General features: G+C 49.0%; 1 protein-coding gene across 1 annotated transcript in view; it reads left to right on the top strand.

Moving 5' to 3' along the window:
- LOC144762332 (zinc finger protein 862-like) overlaps positions 1-20,230 on the top strand; it is a 55,481-nt gene extending 35,251 nt beyond the window's left edge. Inside the window, 1 exon segment of the mRNA XM_078647495.1 lies at positions 18,057-20,230. Within this exon segment, the coding sequence (XP_078503621.1) occupies positions 18,057-20,165 (2,109 nt within the window). The 3' untranslated portion in view covers positions 20,166-20,230.
- The last annotated feature ends 319 nt before the right edge of the window (positions 20,231-20,549 follow it).

Raw genomic sequence — 20,549 nt, 5'->3', positions numbered from 1 at the left:
AGCCAGATCGCCATGCATACCTTCCATGAAAGCTACCACCTGCCCCAACTTCCTATCGTGGTCTTGGAAAGCATTAATCATATTGGTCTGCCCCACACACAGCTGTCGCAGCAGATCAACAGCCTCAGCACAAAGAGCATTTTGGCTCACGGAGGCCGGGGCAGCGGTTCCGGCACCGAACGCTACTCTGCTCCCCCTACTCCTGCGTGCACGAACAGTACATGGTGCAGTTGGCGGCAGGGTGGGCCCTGTGTGCTGTGTCCCGACCAAAGGTGTTGATTGCCCACTCCCAGTCTGTGACAACAGTGCTGACTCACCAACACTGTCGGAAGATGTTGACGATGTTGTCTCCACATGCGAGTCCTCTGGGACGGTCCTGTCCCCCTCTCCGGCGCTGCCCCCTTCTGTGTCAGTCTGCGTGTGCCCGACGTCTGATCCGGATGCATTGGCTTCAAACATCTCCTCGGTCTGTGGCTGAGTGTCCTCTGCCAAAGCTGAAATTCACAGAAAAGAGGTGTAAGTCACGGCCACACTCACGTACAGTACTGGTACGGAATCCCTATTGCCATTGCTGACGATGTACTTCGATCCCCCAACCTGCACACGGGCCACCCCTACCAGTCATCCTCACACGAAATAAGTGGCGTTGTCCGTGCGACATGTACAGCATGCGGACAGGGCATGAGCAACTACATCTGCACACCAGTCTTGCCATGGGGTGACGGAGCACTACAGCATGTGCATCAACACTCAACTGCTTAGCGAGTGCCGTCTCAACATGCCGCACCGGAAAGTGACTTTTAACTGCGCCAATGTCACCAACATGGCATTGCAACGAGACGCACGATTCACGGAAGTCACTAATGTGTCTGGCCAACATAACATGCATTGCACTCACAAGCAACATTCACTGACAGTATGCTTACCGCCACGTTGCTGGTCATCCACACGCAACCGCTCGGACAGGGCAGGATGCGTCACAGCTATGATACGGTGCATGAGAGGGGTCATTGAGCGTCGGGCCAGTCGGGCCGTTCTTGGAATCATCCCTAGTGTCACTTCCGCTACCTTCCTGCTCAGCCTGGAAATGTCGTCCCAGCGTTTGTGGCAGTGTGTATGTCGTCTATTGGACACCCCCACTGCTCGTACATCACGTGCTGTTAAAACTAAGGTCAATGGACAATCAATATTTGCCCGGCGGTATCGCCTCTTTAACCCACAAAATATTAACCAATGAAGAGGCAGGCGCTGGAGACTGGAAGGCAGGAAACAAGGTTTATTCTCTCCGGAGGAGAACACATCAGTTCAGACAGCCAGTATCGTCACGAGGTGCTCTAACCGCATCTCTGAGGCCTGGCCTCTTATACACAGTTAAATGAATTTTATTGCAGGTAACACAGTCTTGTAATGCTTTGAAGTATGAAAGGACATCCTCTGAATCTCCCCTACAGGCCCGTTCCCACACACATTTACAGTTGAAGTCCCCGCCCCGGTCACAACAGGTGATGATTATCGCGCAGCTGGACATTCCGCCGATTCGCGGAATGTGGGGGGTTTGATCGGATCTCATAGGGTGGAGGCTTTGATCAACTCGGGGGTGCTTTGATGAGGGAAGCTTTCTACTGTACGGGGAGGGGCAATAAACAGTATCGGCAGAGCTAGGTGTCGGCCTGGGAAAGAGGAAGACAAACGGGCACACAGGAAAAAAAAGGGGGGGGTTGGTATCAAAGGGCCTGGGACCATGAAAAGAATGAAGGGAGGTGTCGCGCTGGGAACAGGATGGGGTTCTGAGGCAGAGCTGCGTTGAAGGGGGGTTTATGACCCAAGGCATGCGAGTGTGGGGGTTGTCAGCGTGCGGGCTTTGCGAGGGCGAAGGGCTATGCTGGGGACCAGTGGCGTGCAGAGGGTGGTTCTGATCGAGGCACCTAAAATGGCGGGTGCACACGACAAAAAGTGTGGCATCCGGGGAAAAAGGCAAGATGGCGCAGATAATGTTTACCAAACCGTACTAATTTTCCACAGTCCTCCCTTTAACATATCCAAGACATCTTGCTGGCCTATTTCCTATCCATGTCTACTGTGGCGGTCATAAGTAAAGAAATGGGAACCCAGGTGAAGAAGCTATAAACATTACATTTAAAATATTTCGTCTTAGGAGGCGGGTCTATCGATAAACTCGTTTGCAGGAAGGTCATAGTAATGCAATATCGGACAAAACGATTCTGTAGTGTGATCATTGAGTACATTTCATAGATACTTGTGGTCATTCGGAATGTGAACTGATAGGTTATTACATATGTAAGTTCTGTTCATTTTTAGTTGGAGCATGATCAATACAATGGTGGTTGGGAGAGAAATGAGACGTAGTAAAAACGATAATCAGAGGCGCCATTGTTCGAAGGGGAGGTCCTATTGTCATGGACCGTTATTAGTGAGTTCTCAGCATTCTTTGTCGTCTTCTGTTGGCACGGTGGAGCGATGAGTCCAGCTCTCTTCTGAGCTCCGCGTTGCAGGGCATGATCTTTTCCTCGCTTTCCTGGTCAAGAAGGTCCTTTTCGCCCTGTGTCCTTTGGAGTCGATTGTAAAAAAGTTCAGGTGGAAGAAGAGTGTGTGTAAGTAGTCCATAGGGTAGGTCGGAGAAAAAAAGGGGGGATGGAGCAGGGCCAAATCGGGAACAGACCAGGGGGACGGAAAATTTCGGGTAGGCGGGCTCATGACCGAATTCAGAGAGCGGGGACTTTTCGGCACACGTTGAACATTGAGCAGGGACATCAGGTCAGCCCTTTCCTCTCATTTTGTCGGAAACAGTGCCTCGTCCTGCAACTCCTTTCTGTCGCGGTCTCGCCTTGGCCAATGTCGCAGATGTTCCACGATCTGTAGTCAGGCCACGTGCTCCCACATCCGGTCTCTCTTTCCTCCGACAGCGGTACCCTTAAATGAGTTTGAAAAGACAGTCTTTAGAGAATTGGCAGAGGAAGGTAATCACATAAGTCTATTTCTCTCCCAGCTCCACGCAAATGAGAAACATCCGTTACATTGGGGTTCACAACCATCATATAAATAATTGATGATGGGCTCGTTGGATTTCCTATAACTTTCCTTCGTAACTATTTCTTTGGTGCTTGTTGGCGTTACATTCATTGTCGTGGTACGAAATCTGGTGCCTATTCATCGTATTTTGTGTATTACAGTTACGTCAGATCTTCTGACAGAGACCCACCTTCCTAGTACGTGCCTTACAAAGCTATACCGTTCTCCAGGACTTTATATTTTTCAAAAAAAAGTGCAACGTGCTATCACCATGGTCTGATGGGTATCTTTCTGAGGGACGAACATAGGCTAAACATTTTTCCATCCTATAAATGCATCCTACCTTTCAGCTAAACATTTTACTTTCAACAGGGTTAATTGCAACGATTTCTTCATTTCGGCCTAATCTTTAACTTCGCAAACATCAGTCTAGTTCCTACATAGCCTCTTACAACCTTATTACTTTATTAAAAAAAAAACGGGGTCTTATGGAAACAACTAGGGACATAGCAAACTGTGGTTAGGGACTATCATCTTGCTTTGTGTCATAAGGGCGTTATTTAGCAGAAGGCCACAGTTCAGTTGGTAAGCGTTCAGTGACATTTCTCGAATTCTAAAACTCCGTAGCTTGCTCACCAACAGATCATTTCTAGGAACAACGGCTGGCCCGTGTTAGTTGTAAGTCGACTTGTTTCCTACAACAGGGGGTGAGGGACATTTTTAAAACTCTCATCCGGGGCAGCTGATACAAAACTGAGGGGGTTCTGGGAAGACGGGGATGTTTCGATCACTTTTTACTGTTCGGGGATTGCGACAATTCGGGATGGGGAAGGTCGCATTATCCTGAGGCAATTTTTTTATAGAAGCCACTGACATGTAGTTCCCTTATTACGGGCCAGATTAGGGTACCTTAGTCGTCTAACCTGTCCTTTCCCGTTTGGCCAATTCTAGGTTTCATCAATATTTAGCAGAAAGGAGAGGTAGTGACACGGCATCAGGGTGATTATATTTAAGACAAATTTTGTGCAAATACTTGCGGTATTTGGAGCCAATTGGGGGGTGCACTAGGGGTGGCGGTTTGCCAATTTTGGTGCTAGTCGTTCGGAAGAGTGAGAGTGTGGAGGGGAGAGAGAGAGAGAGAGAGAGAGAGAGAGAGAGAGAGAGAGAGAGAGAGAGAGAGAGATGTGCAACAATAGGCTAAATAGTACACGTGTGACATGGGGGGTGGCCGTGTATTAAGATAGGCTATTCAGCGCATTACACAACATAAGACATTACGGGTCCGTGTTAGAATTTCGAAAACATGCAGTTTGGGACGGACGAGCATTAGGTAGGGTAGAGGGGGCATGCATTGAGTAAAAGACACCATTGTATCGCACTTCTCGCACTCTTGGTCCGCCGACCAGTCAAGTCAGCGCCTCAGTCGCACAAAAACATGTTCTCATAGTTTCAGACATACGTGACACGTGTCCATTCGCACAGCACGGATTAGGGGTGACCGTGTTTTCAGACATACGTGACACGTGCCCATTCACGCAACACGGATTAGGGGTGACCGTGTTTTATCATATTATACAACTTATTAGCTCTTTCGTTACAAGAGCAGTTTGTGGGTGTGCTTAGGTGCCATCTGGCAACGTTAGTCCGCTTCGTGTATCAGACATGGCGGGGCTTCAGATCTTCACCATACCTCAGTCGTGATCTCCAGTGTAACCTGTAGGGGGAGGAAAAGAGGGGAAGGGAGGGGGACAACATTCGCGCATTTCAAATGCATGGGCACGAAAGTTCTTTACTTACCTCATACTCGTCTTGTCTCCTCGGGATAGAATCCCTGGGGTCTTGGTTTCTGAAGCCAGGGGGGGGGAAAAGGGGCAGTGTGTCCTTATAGGTCGCGTGTAGGGAAACGTTAAAAATCAGGGGCTCTTAGTGCGGGGTATCTAGTTGGTAGATGTATCTAGCTATCGGGGCCCTTAAATCTTTTCCAATGCTGTGATGGTCTAAGGCATACCAGCTCTTCGGCCAACTCTGTTCCCTAGTACCTTTGAGTGTCGTACCTTCATAACGTTCTATCATTTACACCGCTTCACGTTACCCGTCCTCAGAAGTCGAGGTCCTTCTCCATGCGTTAGTTCCAGAGCCAGTCGCATACTTGGAGGCAGAGTATCGTGTCTTAGATTCGATCCTCCCTCTGGAGCTGAGCAACCATCTTCTAATAACCTTAAAAAGAGAACAAAGCAGGGTGCACAAAAAACTCTCCCGCTGACCCCACATTTAAAAAAAAAAAAGCATGCAATACCCATTTCATAGTTCGGAAAACCTTTATTTGCACAATCGTTCAGCATGTAGATATGACAGTGCAATCGTATTTGGCCGGGCACGGCAATGGCTAAAGTGCGTACAGTAGGGGGGTTATTTTGCAGTATTGGGAATATTAAAAATATTAAAAAGGCTTATTCATTCATTTGCAGGGGACTAAAATGTCTATCGATAGTTGAGGGATCAAGGGGCATTCATTTCATAGTTGGCAGTACAGTTGGACTAGTTGCAATCAAATTTCCTATATGTATACCGTGGGTGTGTGTCGTAAGCGAGGTTATGTATCGGCTACAATAAACATCATAATAAATTGTACATTTGAAAAAAACACTTTTCACGGGACCCTTTTACATGTTCGTCGAGTGAACCCTCCCTCTTTTTCGTCAAGTGTACAAAGGATCATATACATATTTCAGAACATCGAGTCTTTTTAGCTAAAAAAAACACCACGAGGCGTTCGCAAGTTCTCATTGATTCAGGCGCCATTTTGGGCGGGGCCGGGTTAGTCCGGAAGTAGCATCAGAGATAAAATGTTTCCCATAACCGGCGGTTGGACCAGAGTCCTCTTCGGCAGTTCAAACACTCGTGCTAACAGAAGGGGTGGCTATGTCGTGGTTATTTTCGTTAGCGACCAAGGCAGTCGTTCCTCACCGGGAGCCGGCAGGGGCCGAGGGCTCCTGGGACTTTTGTAGAATCTTCAAGGCTGTGGGGATGCTGTCGGAGGTGGGGGCTCGTGCCCCGGTGGACAAGCGCCCGAGTTATATTGCTGGTCAAAGTTACTCTAGCGGCCTAGACCCGCCTTCCAGGGGGCCCAGACGCCATTTTGAGGCCTGCAGCAGCCGCCCTTCGTCGAGTCTGCAAGAGTGGAGGAGACCTTTTGGAGTGAAAGAAAAGGAACTCTGTGTTGTAGGAGCAGGACATTCGGCTAGGGTGCAGCTGTGGCGCCCCCACCTGGGGGGGCGAGGGAGACTCGTTCGCGCCGTCTCCCTCTCCCGGTGTACCCCACGCTGCTCTCTTTCATGGGCATGCATGATGGCCACTCCACATCCCGTGTTCCTCAAGTCCCATGTCCAGTGCTGCGGAAGTATGGCCACCTGCGGTGCATGTTCGGTGCTGTGCGAGTATTGGCGCAGCCGTTGCATGTTCGGTGCTGCGCAAGTATCGGCACCGTTGCATGTTCGGTGCTGCGCAAGTATCGGCACCGTTGCATGTTCGGTGCTGCGCAAGTATCGGCACCGTCCAGCTGGAGGATTTTGGTGCCGGGCCGGGGGCTGGGAAGCCTCCTACCCGTGGAGGTGGGAGAGGCTCGTCCGCGTCGCCTCTCCCTCCCAGCCCAACCTGGACACATTTCTGCAGAGGTATTTGTGATGGCCGGACTGGGGCTGGGAAGCCTCCTATCCGTGGAGGTGGGAGAGGCTCGTCCGCGTCGCCTCTCCCTCCCAGCCCGACCTGGACTAATTTTCGCGGAGGTATGTACAAGACATCCCCCCCCCCAGAGTTGTCGCAGCCATTATTCAAGAAAGAAGTGGCGCCTGGCGTGTTGCTGCTGCCATTACGGAGGAGAAAAGAAAGAAGTGGCGCCTGGCGTGTTGTCGCTGCCATTACGAAGGAGAAAAGGAAAAAAATGTCCCGTCCGTCTCTGGGCCGGGCTTCCGGTGGATGTCGGCCGGACGCCCCTTTCTCTGGCCCCATGAACGGGTTCCTTGGCTCATCGGCTGCAGCCGGATCCAGTTGGCCCCAGTCCCCGGCCATTGGTGGCCGGACCGGGGGAGCATGTGGCGGGACTATCTGCAACTATCACGTGCCAACGCGGCCGGACTGGGAGAGAGAGGGAGGAGGGTCGAGGACATAGACATTCCCCCCCTTACAACTCTCCAGTGTGGTCAAGGCGATCCCCTGGCTGGGTCCCGCTGGCCCCTGTCTCTCCTCCGGCTCCACCCTATGTTACGATTTCCTGGCCGACTGTTGGCAGCAGGACCCGCCTTATATGGGTTGCTGCCGGCTGGGCGTAGCCGCAACCCTGCCCCACCTTGGAAGTTTCCAGAGTGGGGGGGGGATGTTCTGCTGACTTTCATTTTCTACAGTTTACCGTTCTTGTTTCTAACGTTTCCTGTTGTTAGGGCATTAATAGGTGTTATTATTACGTATTGTTATTGTTTCTTGCTCGTTATGTTAAATAAAAGTTCATGTTCATCAGTGGCCTACTGATTTCGTTTTCCCATTCCTTTCTTTCCAGGTTGTTTCATGCTAAAGCTTCTGATAACAGAAGTTAAGTAACACGGAAACACAGGCAGAGGGATGACGTAGATTCATGCATCACGTACACACAAACTCAGACGGGGAGACAGTACAAGTATTATATACAAAGACCCAAGACAAACATAAAACAGTTATTGGCCATAATTATCTTTTTCTGTATGCTGCGCATACTTATTGTTCTGAGTTCTTTTTACCTGTTTCTTGTCTTTTTATTCGTTGGCTGCCTTTTTCTGGTGGCTTTGATTGTACGCACTTACGCCTTTGGCAACTGGTCATGAACTAACCTAGTCGGGCTAATGTTCACAGAGGTTTTTTTTTTTTTTTTTTTTTTGAGTCACTTTAGCAAGTACGTTTCCAGGCTGAGACAAACCGTTGGTGTCAATTGGAGAGCAATGGGGCAGCTTTTAGTTATATGCCTATAAGGATGCGGAAAAGGAGGTAGGAGGTTTTCAAATATTTGGCAATATCCCTAGTCCTCTCGGCGGAGGATACTCGTGTAACCCTTACCTCGAAATACCCTAAACTTTTCCCTACTTGGCTAAACGTAAGAATGCTTGATCACGTGTGTACATTATTCTTTTTGCTTTATTCGGGGTTTGTCGTGGTTAATTTAGAGCTAGACTGGGTTTCCCGTCTTAGCGTTGTTTGATCTATGAGGACTCGAACATGTCGCTAAAATCGGCCTGGCGAAATCTGTGCCATCGGGCATAATCGAACGTGGTGGTTCTATCTGACCTGTCCATGTCGGTCTGATTCATCTTTGTCTCGCACCTTTTCCCTTTCTGCCGGCCTGTTATTCCTGTCGGCCCTCTGCTCCTACTCTCGTTCAGTAGAGTCGGACATTGGGCTTTCCAGTGCCCAACATATTTACAAAAAGCACATTGGTTTTGCCCTAAGTCTGGTCGCCCTGTGCGCAGTGTCGGGGGATTACTTTCGGGTCGTTGTGTCCTGGGGTTGTCCTGTCGATATATTCCTTTACCTACTCTGTCCTCGTCTCTTTGCATTGCTTCTTTGCGCCACATACCGAGACTGTCGAGCATAATAGGCGTTGTCTTATTATTACGAAGGGCTATTTCTAACGTTTCTATTTTATCAAGATCGAAGGATCCTATCAGTGGCCACTGTTTCTCTTGATTTTCTTTGGTATACCTGTGCCACAGTTTACTATAGGCTATGGTAACTAATCCATAGTTTATGAACATGTCTTTATTAGGGGTGCCTTCCAGCGGAGCTAGATGATCCACCTCTAATAAACGGTCCGGGCTGAACCAACTATCGACCAGTGGGGAGAAGACAGACATGACGGCTCGCGAAGAGGACAAAAAGTCAGCACTGCCTATCTTATCACTGCGTGCAAAGACTAGACAGAATATTTCTATTCTACGTTGTTTGCAGGCAGTGAATACCTCATGAACCAATATCAAAACAATAAATAAACGACCAGTGGGAAGAATAAGTAGATCCGCAAAGGTCTGCGTCCTCTACCCTTTCACTATCTGCAAAGGGGAACCTGTTCTTTCCTGTTTGTAGACAGAGAATCTCCAGAAAACAATCCGCGAACAGTAGCTAGGGGTCAAAAAAACAGTTAATCAGTGTGGGAGAGGGAATCTCCCGAAAACAATTCGTGAATAAATAATCAATCAGTGGGGGAGAAAGATAGGCACGCTGGCTGCGTTACTTATCCTTCACTGTTTGCAAAGAGAAAGAGCCTACTGTTTCTCCGTTTGCAGACAGTGAATCTCCAAATAGGTCAACAAAGAGTAATACTAGTATTTTCTGAACAATTAAACAACTATTTCGCAATTCGTCGTGTCTACACGACCTTACCCGGACCGTATGGACAGTTTCTTATCTTCCGAATCCAGCGCCCGATCGTCCTCCTTTCCTCGTATTCCTCGCGGCACTCCTGATGGTTCCCAGTCAGGACCGTAGATCACTCGAGAGAGGTCTGTTCGGAGCCAGTGAAGTTCGGATGATCGGCTGCCAGACGAGGGTCTATTGGGCAAGAGCTCTCCCGATCGTTGCAGTCGTTCACTCTGTCGTCAGGACCTCTCCCACTGGATCCACGAGTCACTGATGGGCCCCACGTTGGGCGCCAATTGTTAAAGCTAAGGTCAATGGACAATCAATATTTGCCCGGCGGTATCGCCTCTTTAACCCACAAAATATTAACCAATGAAGAGGCAGGCGCTGGAGACTGGAAGGCAGGAAACAAGGTTTATTCTCTCCGGAGGAGAACACATCAGTTCAGACAGCCAGTATCGTCACGAGGTGCTCTAACCGCATCTCTGAGGCCTGGCCTCTTATACACAGTTAAATGAATTTTATTGCAGGTAACACAGTCTTGTAATGCTTTGAAGTATGAAAGGACATCCTCTGAATCTCCCCTACAGGCCCGTTCCCACACACATTTACAGTTGAAGTCCCCGCCCCGGTCACAACAGGTGATGATTATCGCGCAGCTGGACATTCCGCCGATTCACGGAATGTGGGGGGTTTGATCGGATCTCATAGGGTGGGGGCTTTGATCAACTCGGGGGTCCTTTGATGAGGGAAGCTTTCTACTGTACGGGGAGGGGCAATAAACAGTATCGGCAGAGCTAGGTGTCGGCCTGGGAAAGAGGAAGACAAACGGGCACACAGGAAAAAAAAGGGGGAGGGGTTGGTATCAAAGGGCCTGGGACCATGAAAAGAATGAAGGGAGGTGTCGCGCTGGGAACAGGATGGGGTTCTGAGGCAGAGCTGCGTTGAAGGGGGGTTTATGACCCAAGGCATGCGAGTGTGGGGGTTGTCAGTGTGCGGGCTTTGCGAGGGCGAAGGGCTATGCTGGGGGCCAGTGGCGTGCAGAGGGTGGTTCTGATCGAGGCACCTAAAATGGCGGGTGCACACGACAAAAAGTGTGGCATCCGGGGAAAAAGGCAAGATGGCGCAGATAATGTTTACCAAACCGTACTAATTTTCCACAGTGCAATGCTCCTCCACACGTCCTTGCGAAGGTGCAGCTTGACCTACCATGATGGGAGACAAAAGGGTGCAAGTTAGTGGACAGTTGGCCAGTCACACAGATTGGGGCAACACGTTACTCTCAGCAGCCATGCACATTGCGAATCATGTGTTGGTCCCACATCACACCACCAAGATCCCAGAGCCCAGGTGTCATGGTACACCTCATGCACACCAACTTGTTCCCCACTGCACTTACCACCTGTCCGGGTGCGCCGTACAGGCGTCCGTAGTTGCGGAGCACACCGTCCATGAGGACATCCAGCTCCGCGGCGGTGAAGGGACGAGACCGGATCTCTTTGACTCTCGACATGGCAAGGTCACGGAGTAGGGCACTAGAGCGGCAGTCGGTGGTCAGCTCCGCAGCAGCAGCTGGAGGTGATGGTCACAGGCAGCAGTCGGTGGTCAGCTCCGCAGCAGCAGTTGGAGGTGATGGTCACAGGCAGCAGTCGGTGGTCAGCTCCGCAGCAGCAGTTGGAGGTGATGGTCACAGGCAGCAGTTGGTGGTCATCGTGGAATGTGTGGTATTGCACATGACACATTTATAGGGCCCTGTGGCCATGTCAGTGGCATACGGCGACAGCCATTGGTCAGCCCTAGAAGCGTGTTTGGAAATGGGCCAATGACTGGCCCTGGTGTTGCGCTGCACAGCATAGGTACATTCTATTAGGCACACGCGGCCCGCCTTCGACATTCACATTGTCTGCACGTGCACAGACCGTCACGCTCACACACCGGCAAGTGCATGTGCAAGGTTCCGGGACGGATGGTCGATTTGCAACAATGTTGTATCACTGGCGCCAACATGGCGGGGCACGTGTTCGGCGGGGGACGTGCAGGCCAACACATCCATTAGCTGATGTCAATGCACATGGCAGGTCATGCCCCCCCTTACAGTGACATTGCATCATCCAGCCTTCACCGGCAGGCCGGCCGGCCCTGCCCTGGTCAGGACCGCCGTGTCGGCTATGCCAACCACCGCCGTTGCACGGCCCTTCCACTACCGGCGTTCCCTGGCGGGCCGTGCAACGGCGGTGGTTGGCATGGCCGGCACGGCGGTCCTGGGCAGGGCCTGGCATGGCGGTAGTGGAAGGGCCGTGCAACGGCGGTGGTTGGCATGGCCGGCACGGCGGTCCTGGGCAGGGCAGGGCCGGCTGGCCGGCCGGTGAAGGCTGGATGATGCAATGTCACTGTAAGGGGGGGCATGACCTGCCATGTGCATTGACATCAGCTAATGGATGTGTTGGCCTGCACGTCCCCCGCCGAACACGTGCCCCACCATGTTGGCGCCAGTGATACAACATTGTTGCAAATCGACCATCCGTCCCGGAACCTTGCACATGCACTTGCCGGTGTGTGAGCGTGACGGTCTGTGCACGTGCAGACAATGTGAATGTCGAAGGCGGGCCGCGTATGCCCAGACGTAAACAGCGGAAGCAGTGCACCGCCATGGCGGGGTCAATGTTTGAATCTTCGCTGATGATGCACCTTGTACCATTGTCTGCAGCTGCCTGCTGACGGTTGTGTGCGTGATTGCGTGGCTACACATGTCATGCTCTATCCCATGTGTGTCCATACCATGGCCATCGGTGAGCCACAAGTGTCCATCACGTCTGCATGTCCACATCGGGTAGTACCCTACACAAGTTTGTCGTACCTCACATCTACACAGTAGATCCCGTATGTATGGGCACCTGTGAATCAGTTGTCAGTGAGTGGTATGTGTCAGATGATGACTATGGTGGGGGTTCTGTTGTGTACTGTACATGTGTGTTGCCTATTGTGTCCCCATGCATGTGATGTCCGTATGGCCACCATTATTGGTGTTGCCATTGGTGCATCATGAAATGGGGGGGGGTGTTTATTTTAGTATGTGTGCATGTACTTGCATGTGTGCATGTGATGTTGGGCCTACACATGTGGGTCATGTGACATGTCTGGTTGGCAGTAATGTTGAGGTGAGACACTGTGCATTGCACATGTTGCTAAACATCATGTTGCTAGTGGATGCACATTGTTGCTACGTCAATCCATGTTGTCCTGACAATCAGAGAAGTCACACATATGACAATCATACACTGGATACTACATGTTGGTAGAGGGCGTTGACATGTGAGTGAGTTGCACACACATGCGTTGTATGTGAATTGACTTCCATTCCATCTACTCCCACACAGGAGGGCTCCAAATGTCCATCGCCCATACACTGTGCTGGAGGATATGGTGGACGAGGAGGTGATCCGGAAATTCAGGCTGGATCGCCGTCGATTGTTGGACCTTGTGACCCTATTGTCTCCTCACCTGCTGCCGCGAAGAACCTATCCGGGTTTCATGACACCCACGCAAAAGGTGATGTCGGCACTCCATTTCTTTGCAACAGGCACATTCCAGTACACAGTTGGACATGCCGGGGGAATGTCACAGGCCATGTTCAGCACGGTACTCCGGGATGTACTGACAGCCATGATGCTGTACAAGCATGACTATATACATTTCCCTCAGGCGGCGGAGTTGGCAGCGGTCAAAGCTGACTTCTATGCACTGGGTCGTATACCACACGTTGTGGGTTCCATTGATGGCACGCATATCGCTATCATTGCACCACGGGCACGTGAGCAGGTGTATAGGAATCGGAAACACTTCCATTCCCTCAACGTGCAGGTGGTGTGCCAGGCCGACAACATCATCTCACATGTGTGTGCAAGATTACCTGGCTCTGCACATGACGCCCACATCATGCGGAGCAGCATTGTCCCCCAACTGATGGCTAATCTGCGTCCGGCACAAGCGTGGCTTGTTGGTGAGTATGCTGTGGTGACAGGAGTGATATCTGTGTGGCATGGTGTGCCCCACAATGCAGGTTGTGATGTTTCTCTCTCTCTCTCTTCCACCAACACAGGCGACTCGGCTTACCCAAACAGGCCTTGGCTGCTCAGTCCCATACGCAATCCCACTACAGCTGGAGAAATGAGATACAATGATGCCCATGGTAGGACACGTCGAGTAGTAGAACAAACATTTGGCCTGCTCAAGTCTAGGTTTCGGTGCCTGGATAAGACTGGAGGGGCCCTGCCTTACTCACCAGGCAAAGTATGCAAGATCGTGATAGCGTGCTGCATGCTCCACAACCTGGCTGTGCGCAATAACATTGAACTGCTCTTGGACCCTGATGAACTGCAAGTTCCTCGCCCTCCCGACCCACCCATGTCAACTGATGAGGATAGTGGTGAGGAGGAAGGTGTGGACCAGAGGCGCCAGATCATTGATCGCTACTTCCCTTGATTGTGAGTGTGCTCCTCTTGTGCTGCTTGGGTATGCCCTGTGAATGTGTACTGGTGTTGTGGCATTGTGGTGTGCTTCATCTCTGTGTTCTGCAATGTGATGCATGCATGTGTGTATGTGTTAATTTTTGGCCAATGCACGTCTCCATGATGTGTGTCGTCTCATCCATTACTGTTGTGATCACTGTTCCCTCTAGGCCGCGCGCGCGCGCACACCTTCTCTGACGTCAGCGCGCACCACCTATCGTGGAGCGCGCACACAGGCCGTCGCAAGAGATTCGCGCCGCCCGCCGCTTTTAAAAAGCGAGCGGCGCGAACATGACATGCAGCACATTTCCAGTGGTGGCGGCGGTTGGCGGCGGTGCGGGCGTGAGAAGTTGCAGGTAAGGAGCGGGAGGAGAATGAATTTACCATGGCGGGAGGCGGGTGGTGGGAGGCGGAAGGCGGGAGGCGGGAAGCGAGAGGCGGGAGGCGGGAGGAATCGGTGGTTATTGTGGGGGTTATGGTAGTGTGGGAGCGGGAGAAGTCGCTTGGCAATTAATGGGTAGTCGTTTGGAGGAGTGCTTTCAACGTAGTGAAATTGGCCGAACAGATGTGACTAACCAGGAATGATCGGGCAAATCCAGGGCATCTCTATCACCGTCTCGCGCCATAGTCTTCTCTATAAAAGACTGCATGGGCTTTCTCTCCATCAATTCTCACATCTACTCCGGCCCGACGGGTGGAGGACAATTTGCCTGATTGTTGACTTTAGGGAGCGAGCCCTCGGTGAACATGTCTGCTATGTAGGTCGGAAGAAATGGCGGCTGGGTTTCTTGCCGTGCACACGCACACACTGTCAGTGTATCACAGAATGTCAAAGATATTAGTACAGTTGGTTCCGAACATGAAAATGGGTATTCAAAGATGACGAAAAGCCACCAAATCTTCTCTAATGGGGAATAGGTCCAAGAACATGAAAAGAAATCTCGAGCACTCTGACACCAGTCAATCTTTTCCTTTGTACTCAATCTTCTTGCATTCTTTATTCTGCTGAAGGGCTAGAGATATCCTTCTGAGTCCATGTACCCAAGGGTGTTTGAACACTGTATATAAGTTTGGGAACCCCTGTTAACCTCAGCCCTGATTAAGTCTATTGTAGTAATATCCAAGGGCGAAACACTTGTGGATAGTGTGTGGTGCCTCCAGTTTAGCGACATAACCACAGCGTGCAATCCACAGAACAAAAGGTTATCGGCTGTTCCCTGCTGGTAAAATAGCAGTTTTAGCACCTGCAAATCTGCTTCCCATTTAATGTAAGCCCTTACCCGGCGCTGAGTAAATGGAGTTGCAGCGGCGCGGTGCTCACACCGACTGAGTTGTGCCATTGTTATTTTATTATTTTAATCAGTCTGTCAGACATATAGCTGGTTGGGTCAGCTGAATCCCGCACGGACCGCCACGGCCTCTGGGATTGTTTCTCAGCAGCAGACCAGCCCCTCTTGTGCAGCTGCTGTTGAGCCATACTCCCTATCCTGCCCGGACTGTGTTTGCTGTGGTGAGAGTTGTTGCGTCAGTGGCGATGTGCGATCGGTAAAATTACTGTTCCTTGAGTTGCCTTAGAAAGTAAGTGTTGCGCCTCAGTGAGTTATCTTTTCTTGAAAATGTGATCTACATGTTATTAATTGTGCAAGCGGGCCACCAGTGCTGCCGGTCCATTACAATTACTTTCAGCAACAGCAAGGTTAATTCACACAGATCACGTTGTAAATGCCTGCCAAAAAATACCATTTTTGTAAAGCAGCATGAAAACGGAAAAGGGAGAAATGGCCCCTTAAAAATCACACTTTGACTACTTACAGTTCACATATTTCTTAATTACCATGATTGATGTTTATCTGTGTGCAATATGGAATTTTAAAAGACAAGCCTGTTGCTAGCCTGAATTATAAAATGGCTCCTCTTGGATCCCCTTCCTGTAACCGTCTTTTTGGAAAGGGGCACTAGGTTTGTGACTTTACATTTCAGGGGTTTTGCAGCAGCTTGAAAGTCTTTCAAAGCGAGGTATTGTTTTAAGGGCATACTTCCTGATATTGAGCTTTTTCCATGGACTTAAGAGCTTGGTTTTATTCAGGGAGGGGGGAGGGTGGGGAGTGGATGTCTGTGATTAAGAGCCGTCATGCAGTTTGTCTTTGGTTGGTGCCCTTCCGTTTCTGGTGCTTTGATGCAATTTTGAGATCCTAGACTTTCTTGTTGCTGAACTGGGTGTAATTTCTGATATTAATTTGTTTCCCTCGTCTTCAATGCTTGATTTTACTTGCGTGAAAGAGTCACTCATATTCATTGAAATGTCACTCATAATTAACTGACATTGTGGAAATGTCACACATAGCAATCTGAAACCTTGGCAGTTATGCACTAAAACCGTTTTACACCTGTTATCACCTGCATTAGTTTTAGTGTAAAAAGGCAGCCTCCACGGAGCTCGTTAAAGACTCAGAAAGAGGGCATTATGCCCCCCCCCAGATCCTCACAGTGTACAGATGCACATTTGCACATTTTGCTCCCCTAGCATTTATTGCAAATGACCTGGTAGAAGAAGTTTTGGATGTTATGGTTGAGCAGCACGTATTGTAATCCTATTCTAACATGTTTGTTGCTTGACTTATATACCAAATATTTTTCAGACTCAGCTTGTGCACAGGCTGTTAGAGCCCACTCTTGACTCCCTTCTAGCTCAACCCTTCCTGTTAATTTATTGTCTCCCTCTCCTCTACTCTGAAGTCACACTGTCATCTGAATGCAGCCTCAGGTTTGAGAACCCACTGACCTCTGCCTGAGGACTCCTCCATATTCATTATACTCCCACGAGGCTCTGTTGCTTCAGCCCTGAGGACACACTGTCCTCTGTTTGACTGCAGCCTCAAGTCTGAGGCCTCCTCTCCACATGTCTTGCTTCCACAAGGCCCTGCTGCCTCAGCTCTGAGATCCCACTGACCTCCGTCTGTGGTCTCCTTTGTACTTGTCTTTGATGGATTGTGTGCTTCTCAGCCATCCTGTGGGTTACCTTGTTCACCCACCTCAACCATTTGCAGTTTGTATTTTGTGCTACACCTTCTGTAATGCCGCTTTCCCCTGGGATTCACATTTATAGACCAGTTTAAGATAATGGATGCTAATAATGGAACACATGGGCACACCCCTGTTTGTCCTAGGCTGAAATCCCAGGTAATTATTTGGTCATTTTTTGTCTTGGGCCTCTTGACCGGTCCCATTCACAGTTTGTAATTCTTCAGGCGTTTGCTGACTTGTAGGTTTCCAGTCTGTACGGTATTTGGATTACAGTGGTCAGGTGCGAGTACCACAAAGACAAGGTAATTCTGTTTACGTTCCTCTTTGGGTTGGGGGTTGCTGGGTAAATAGATTCACAATCTGCACCCTTTTTTCTTTTGCAGGTTCGTGAGACCGTACTACAAAGACAATTGCACAGGCAGACGTGAGTGCAGGCAGAAGAGGTAATTGTTGGGTTGAGTTAAACTGTGGTGTGTCTTGAACATTGTATTACCATATATACTTACCGATGTTTTCTTCTGTTGCAGGTTTCACAGCAAGAACCCCAAACATTTAAAGAGGCGCACGTGAGTGCAGGCAGAAGAGGTAATTGTTGGGTTGAGTTAAACTGTGGTGCGTCTTGAACATTGTAGTACCATATATACTTACCGATGTTTTCTTCTGTTGCAGGTTTCACAGCAAGAACCCCATACATTTAAAGAGGCGCACGTGAGTGTAGGCAGAAGAGGTAATTGTTGGGTTGAGTTAAACAGTGGTGCGTCTTGAACATTGTAGTACCATATATACTTACCGATGTTTTCTTCTGTTGCAGGTTTCACAGCAAGAACCCCATACATTTAAAGAGGCGCACGTGAGTGCAGGCAGAAGAGGTAATTGTTGGGTTGAGTTAAACAGTGGTGCGTCTTGAACATTGTAGTACCATATATACTTACCGATGTTTTCTTCTGTTGCAGGTTTCACAGCAAGAACCCCATACATTTAAAGAGGCGCACGTGAGTGCAGGCAGAAGAGGTAATTGTTGGGTTGAGTTAAACTGGTGCATCTTGAACATTGTAGTATAACAGTTTGCATTCATGAGCTAGGCGTCACCGTAAGCCATGTTTCCTTATTTTGCAGGCTTTGTGGGACAGCAGGCTCAAACCGGCGGGTACGGAAATGTTCAAGCGCAAAGCTGTAACTTCGGGAGAGTGCAGTGCTTCACCACAAAGGAAGAAATGTTGCCTTGTATTCAAGGAAGAGTGGATGAAGGAAATTGTGGAGGCTGAGACACAGAAGTCACGAAGCAAGGTCCGCATGCAACTCGGGGAACTATTTCAATACAGTCCGGATGTGGGCTTGATTTGCAAAGCATGTGCCGAAGCCAAGATTGTTGGGGACTTTTCCACAGGGAAGAAATGGAGTGATGGCTGGAAACTGGACTACATGAAACGCCATCTACTTAGCAAAGTACACGAGTCTGCCATGGTGATATTGAGAAACAGAAGTGCTGCTGCGAGGTTTGGTTTTGGAGTACGGGCAATGCTGACAGAAACTGCCACAGACAAAGCAAATAGAATGGAAGTAGTTGAACGCTAAAGATCTATGCCTGAGGAGATAAAGATTCACATCAACAACGTGTTGCTGGCAGTCAAGATGAACACTTCAATGTTATCTGTACAAGACATCCATGACCACTTAGCTTTGTATGTGAAGATACCAGACAGCTGGAGGAGCAAGAACTATGCCTTTGAGTTCCTTGAGGCCATCAATAGCGTGATACACTGTGAAGCTATGACAGAACTTCGGCAAGCTTTGTATCACACCTTGATAATTGATGAGAGCACAGATAATTCTGTTTCAAAAATGCTCATCCTGTATTTCAAGTTCCGACCTGTAACATCAACTGAGCATAAAACGCAGTTTGGGGGCTTAGTGAAGCTGACTAGCTGTAATGCTGAGGCTATCACTACTGCCGTGAAAGAATTCTACACTGCCAATGAACTGGACCTCATGAAAATGGTCATGTTCACATCTTATGGTGCATCTGTGATGCTGGGGAAGAATAATGGTGTTGCTACTCGCCTTAAACAATCCATTCCTCATCTAGTTGAGCAGCATTGTGTCGCCCATCGAGAAGATTTGGGAGTTGATGATGCCTGGAAGAGGGTTCCAATGATTAAAGAGATGGAGACATTATTGAGGACTGTCTACACTGTGTTCTCCAGATCTCCTGCAAGGAAGTCCAAGCTGGATGAAATTGCTTCGGTCACTGAATGTGAAGTTGTCTCTTTTCGACCACTGAATGAAGTCCGGTGGCTTTCAAGGCATTTTGCTGTTGGTGCACTAATTCGTAATTACGAAACTGTTCTTAAGTACTTTGAGCATGAGAAAGTTGAGAAGAATGATCCAATTGCTAAATATTGTTATAAAAAGCTATCGGACTCCAACTACCATATTTCCCTTGCAGTACTTAATGACATTCTGGGTGAATTTGCATCTTTGTGCAAACTATTCCAAAAAAGTTCTTTAACTACTGTTGAAGCCGTACAGTATGCAAGAGCGAAGATTGGCCAAATTAAGCAACAGTATTTGGGGGACACTGTCTTTTGGAGCAGCAATGTAAGAGAGCTGATGGTTTTGTACAAGGATAGACAAGAGTTTGACAGTGGGCCTATTTTGTCTTTTGTTTCCCTTCTTTGTGAGCACATGCAAAAAAGGTTCCCTGAAGGTGAGCTAAAAGAATGGGCAAGTTTTGAGATCCAGGCAATAGCCACACAATCGCATTTTGATTTTGGGACTGAGAATATTGAAAGACTTGTTGAAAAGTATAAAAATGTCTTGGTCCTGGGTGATTGTGAAACACCAGAAGATGTTGTTCGACAGTACAGAGACTATAAATATGTGGTGGCAGAACATGTTAAGGGTGGGTTATTTACCACCTTTCAAGATATGGTGACTTTCACTGTACGCAATGCTGCTCAGTATAGTGTCGTGTCTCAGCTTGTTGATGTCTGCGCAACATTTCAAGCATCTAGTGCAGACTGTGAACGAGGATTCAGCCTCATGAATACTATCAAGAGCAAATTGAGGAATAGACTAGAGCAGAAGCATTTGGACATGCTGATGAGGACAAAGGCCTACCTCCTGAACGGGAAAGTTGACCTAGACCGAGTTTATCAGCACTGGAAAAATGGCAAGGATCGCCGTGAGAAGCAACCCTGTCACCCATCTAGTGACGCCACTTGACGTGTCTGAACAGCCCTCTACCTTCTTGTGTATATGTGATATTGTATAGGCTCGCAGCATTTCCCCACCCAATGAACTGTGCTCCAGTTAAGAATATTTATTAAAATCTAATGATGGTACCATCATTGAAGTCTTGTGCTTTTCTAAACTTGAAGTGTACTTGCCAGTGTAACCAGTTCATGTCATGGCGTGCTTATCCAATATTGCAAACTGCCCTTAAGACCCTTATTGTGGCGCTGTATGTGTGAAAATGCACTATCTTTTCGCTTTTTAAAGAAAAATTTTGGAGTGCCATTTGGCGCCGCAGACACGCGCGGTTTGGTTCCTGGCGCACATAGCCATGGTTGCAGCGCACAGAGACCCTCCACTGCCGCACACAGATGA

Source organism: Lissotriton helveticus, chromosome 6 (assembly GCF_964261635.1).
Source record: "Lissotriton helveticus chromosome 6, aLisHel1.1, whole genome shotgun sequence".
Classification (NCBI taxonomy): Eukaryota; Metazoa; Chordata; class Amphibia; order Caudata; family Salamandridae; genus Lissotriton; species Lissotriton helveticus.
Note: the sequence above shows the minus strand (reverse complement) of the source record. Positions and strands in the feature narration are given on the sequence as shown.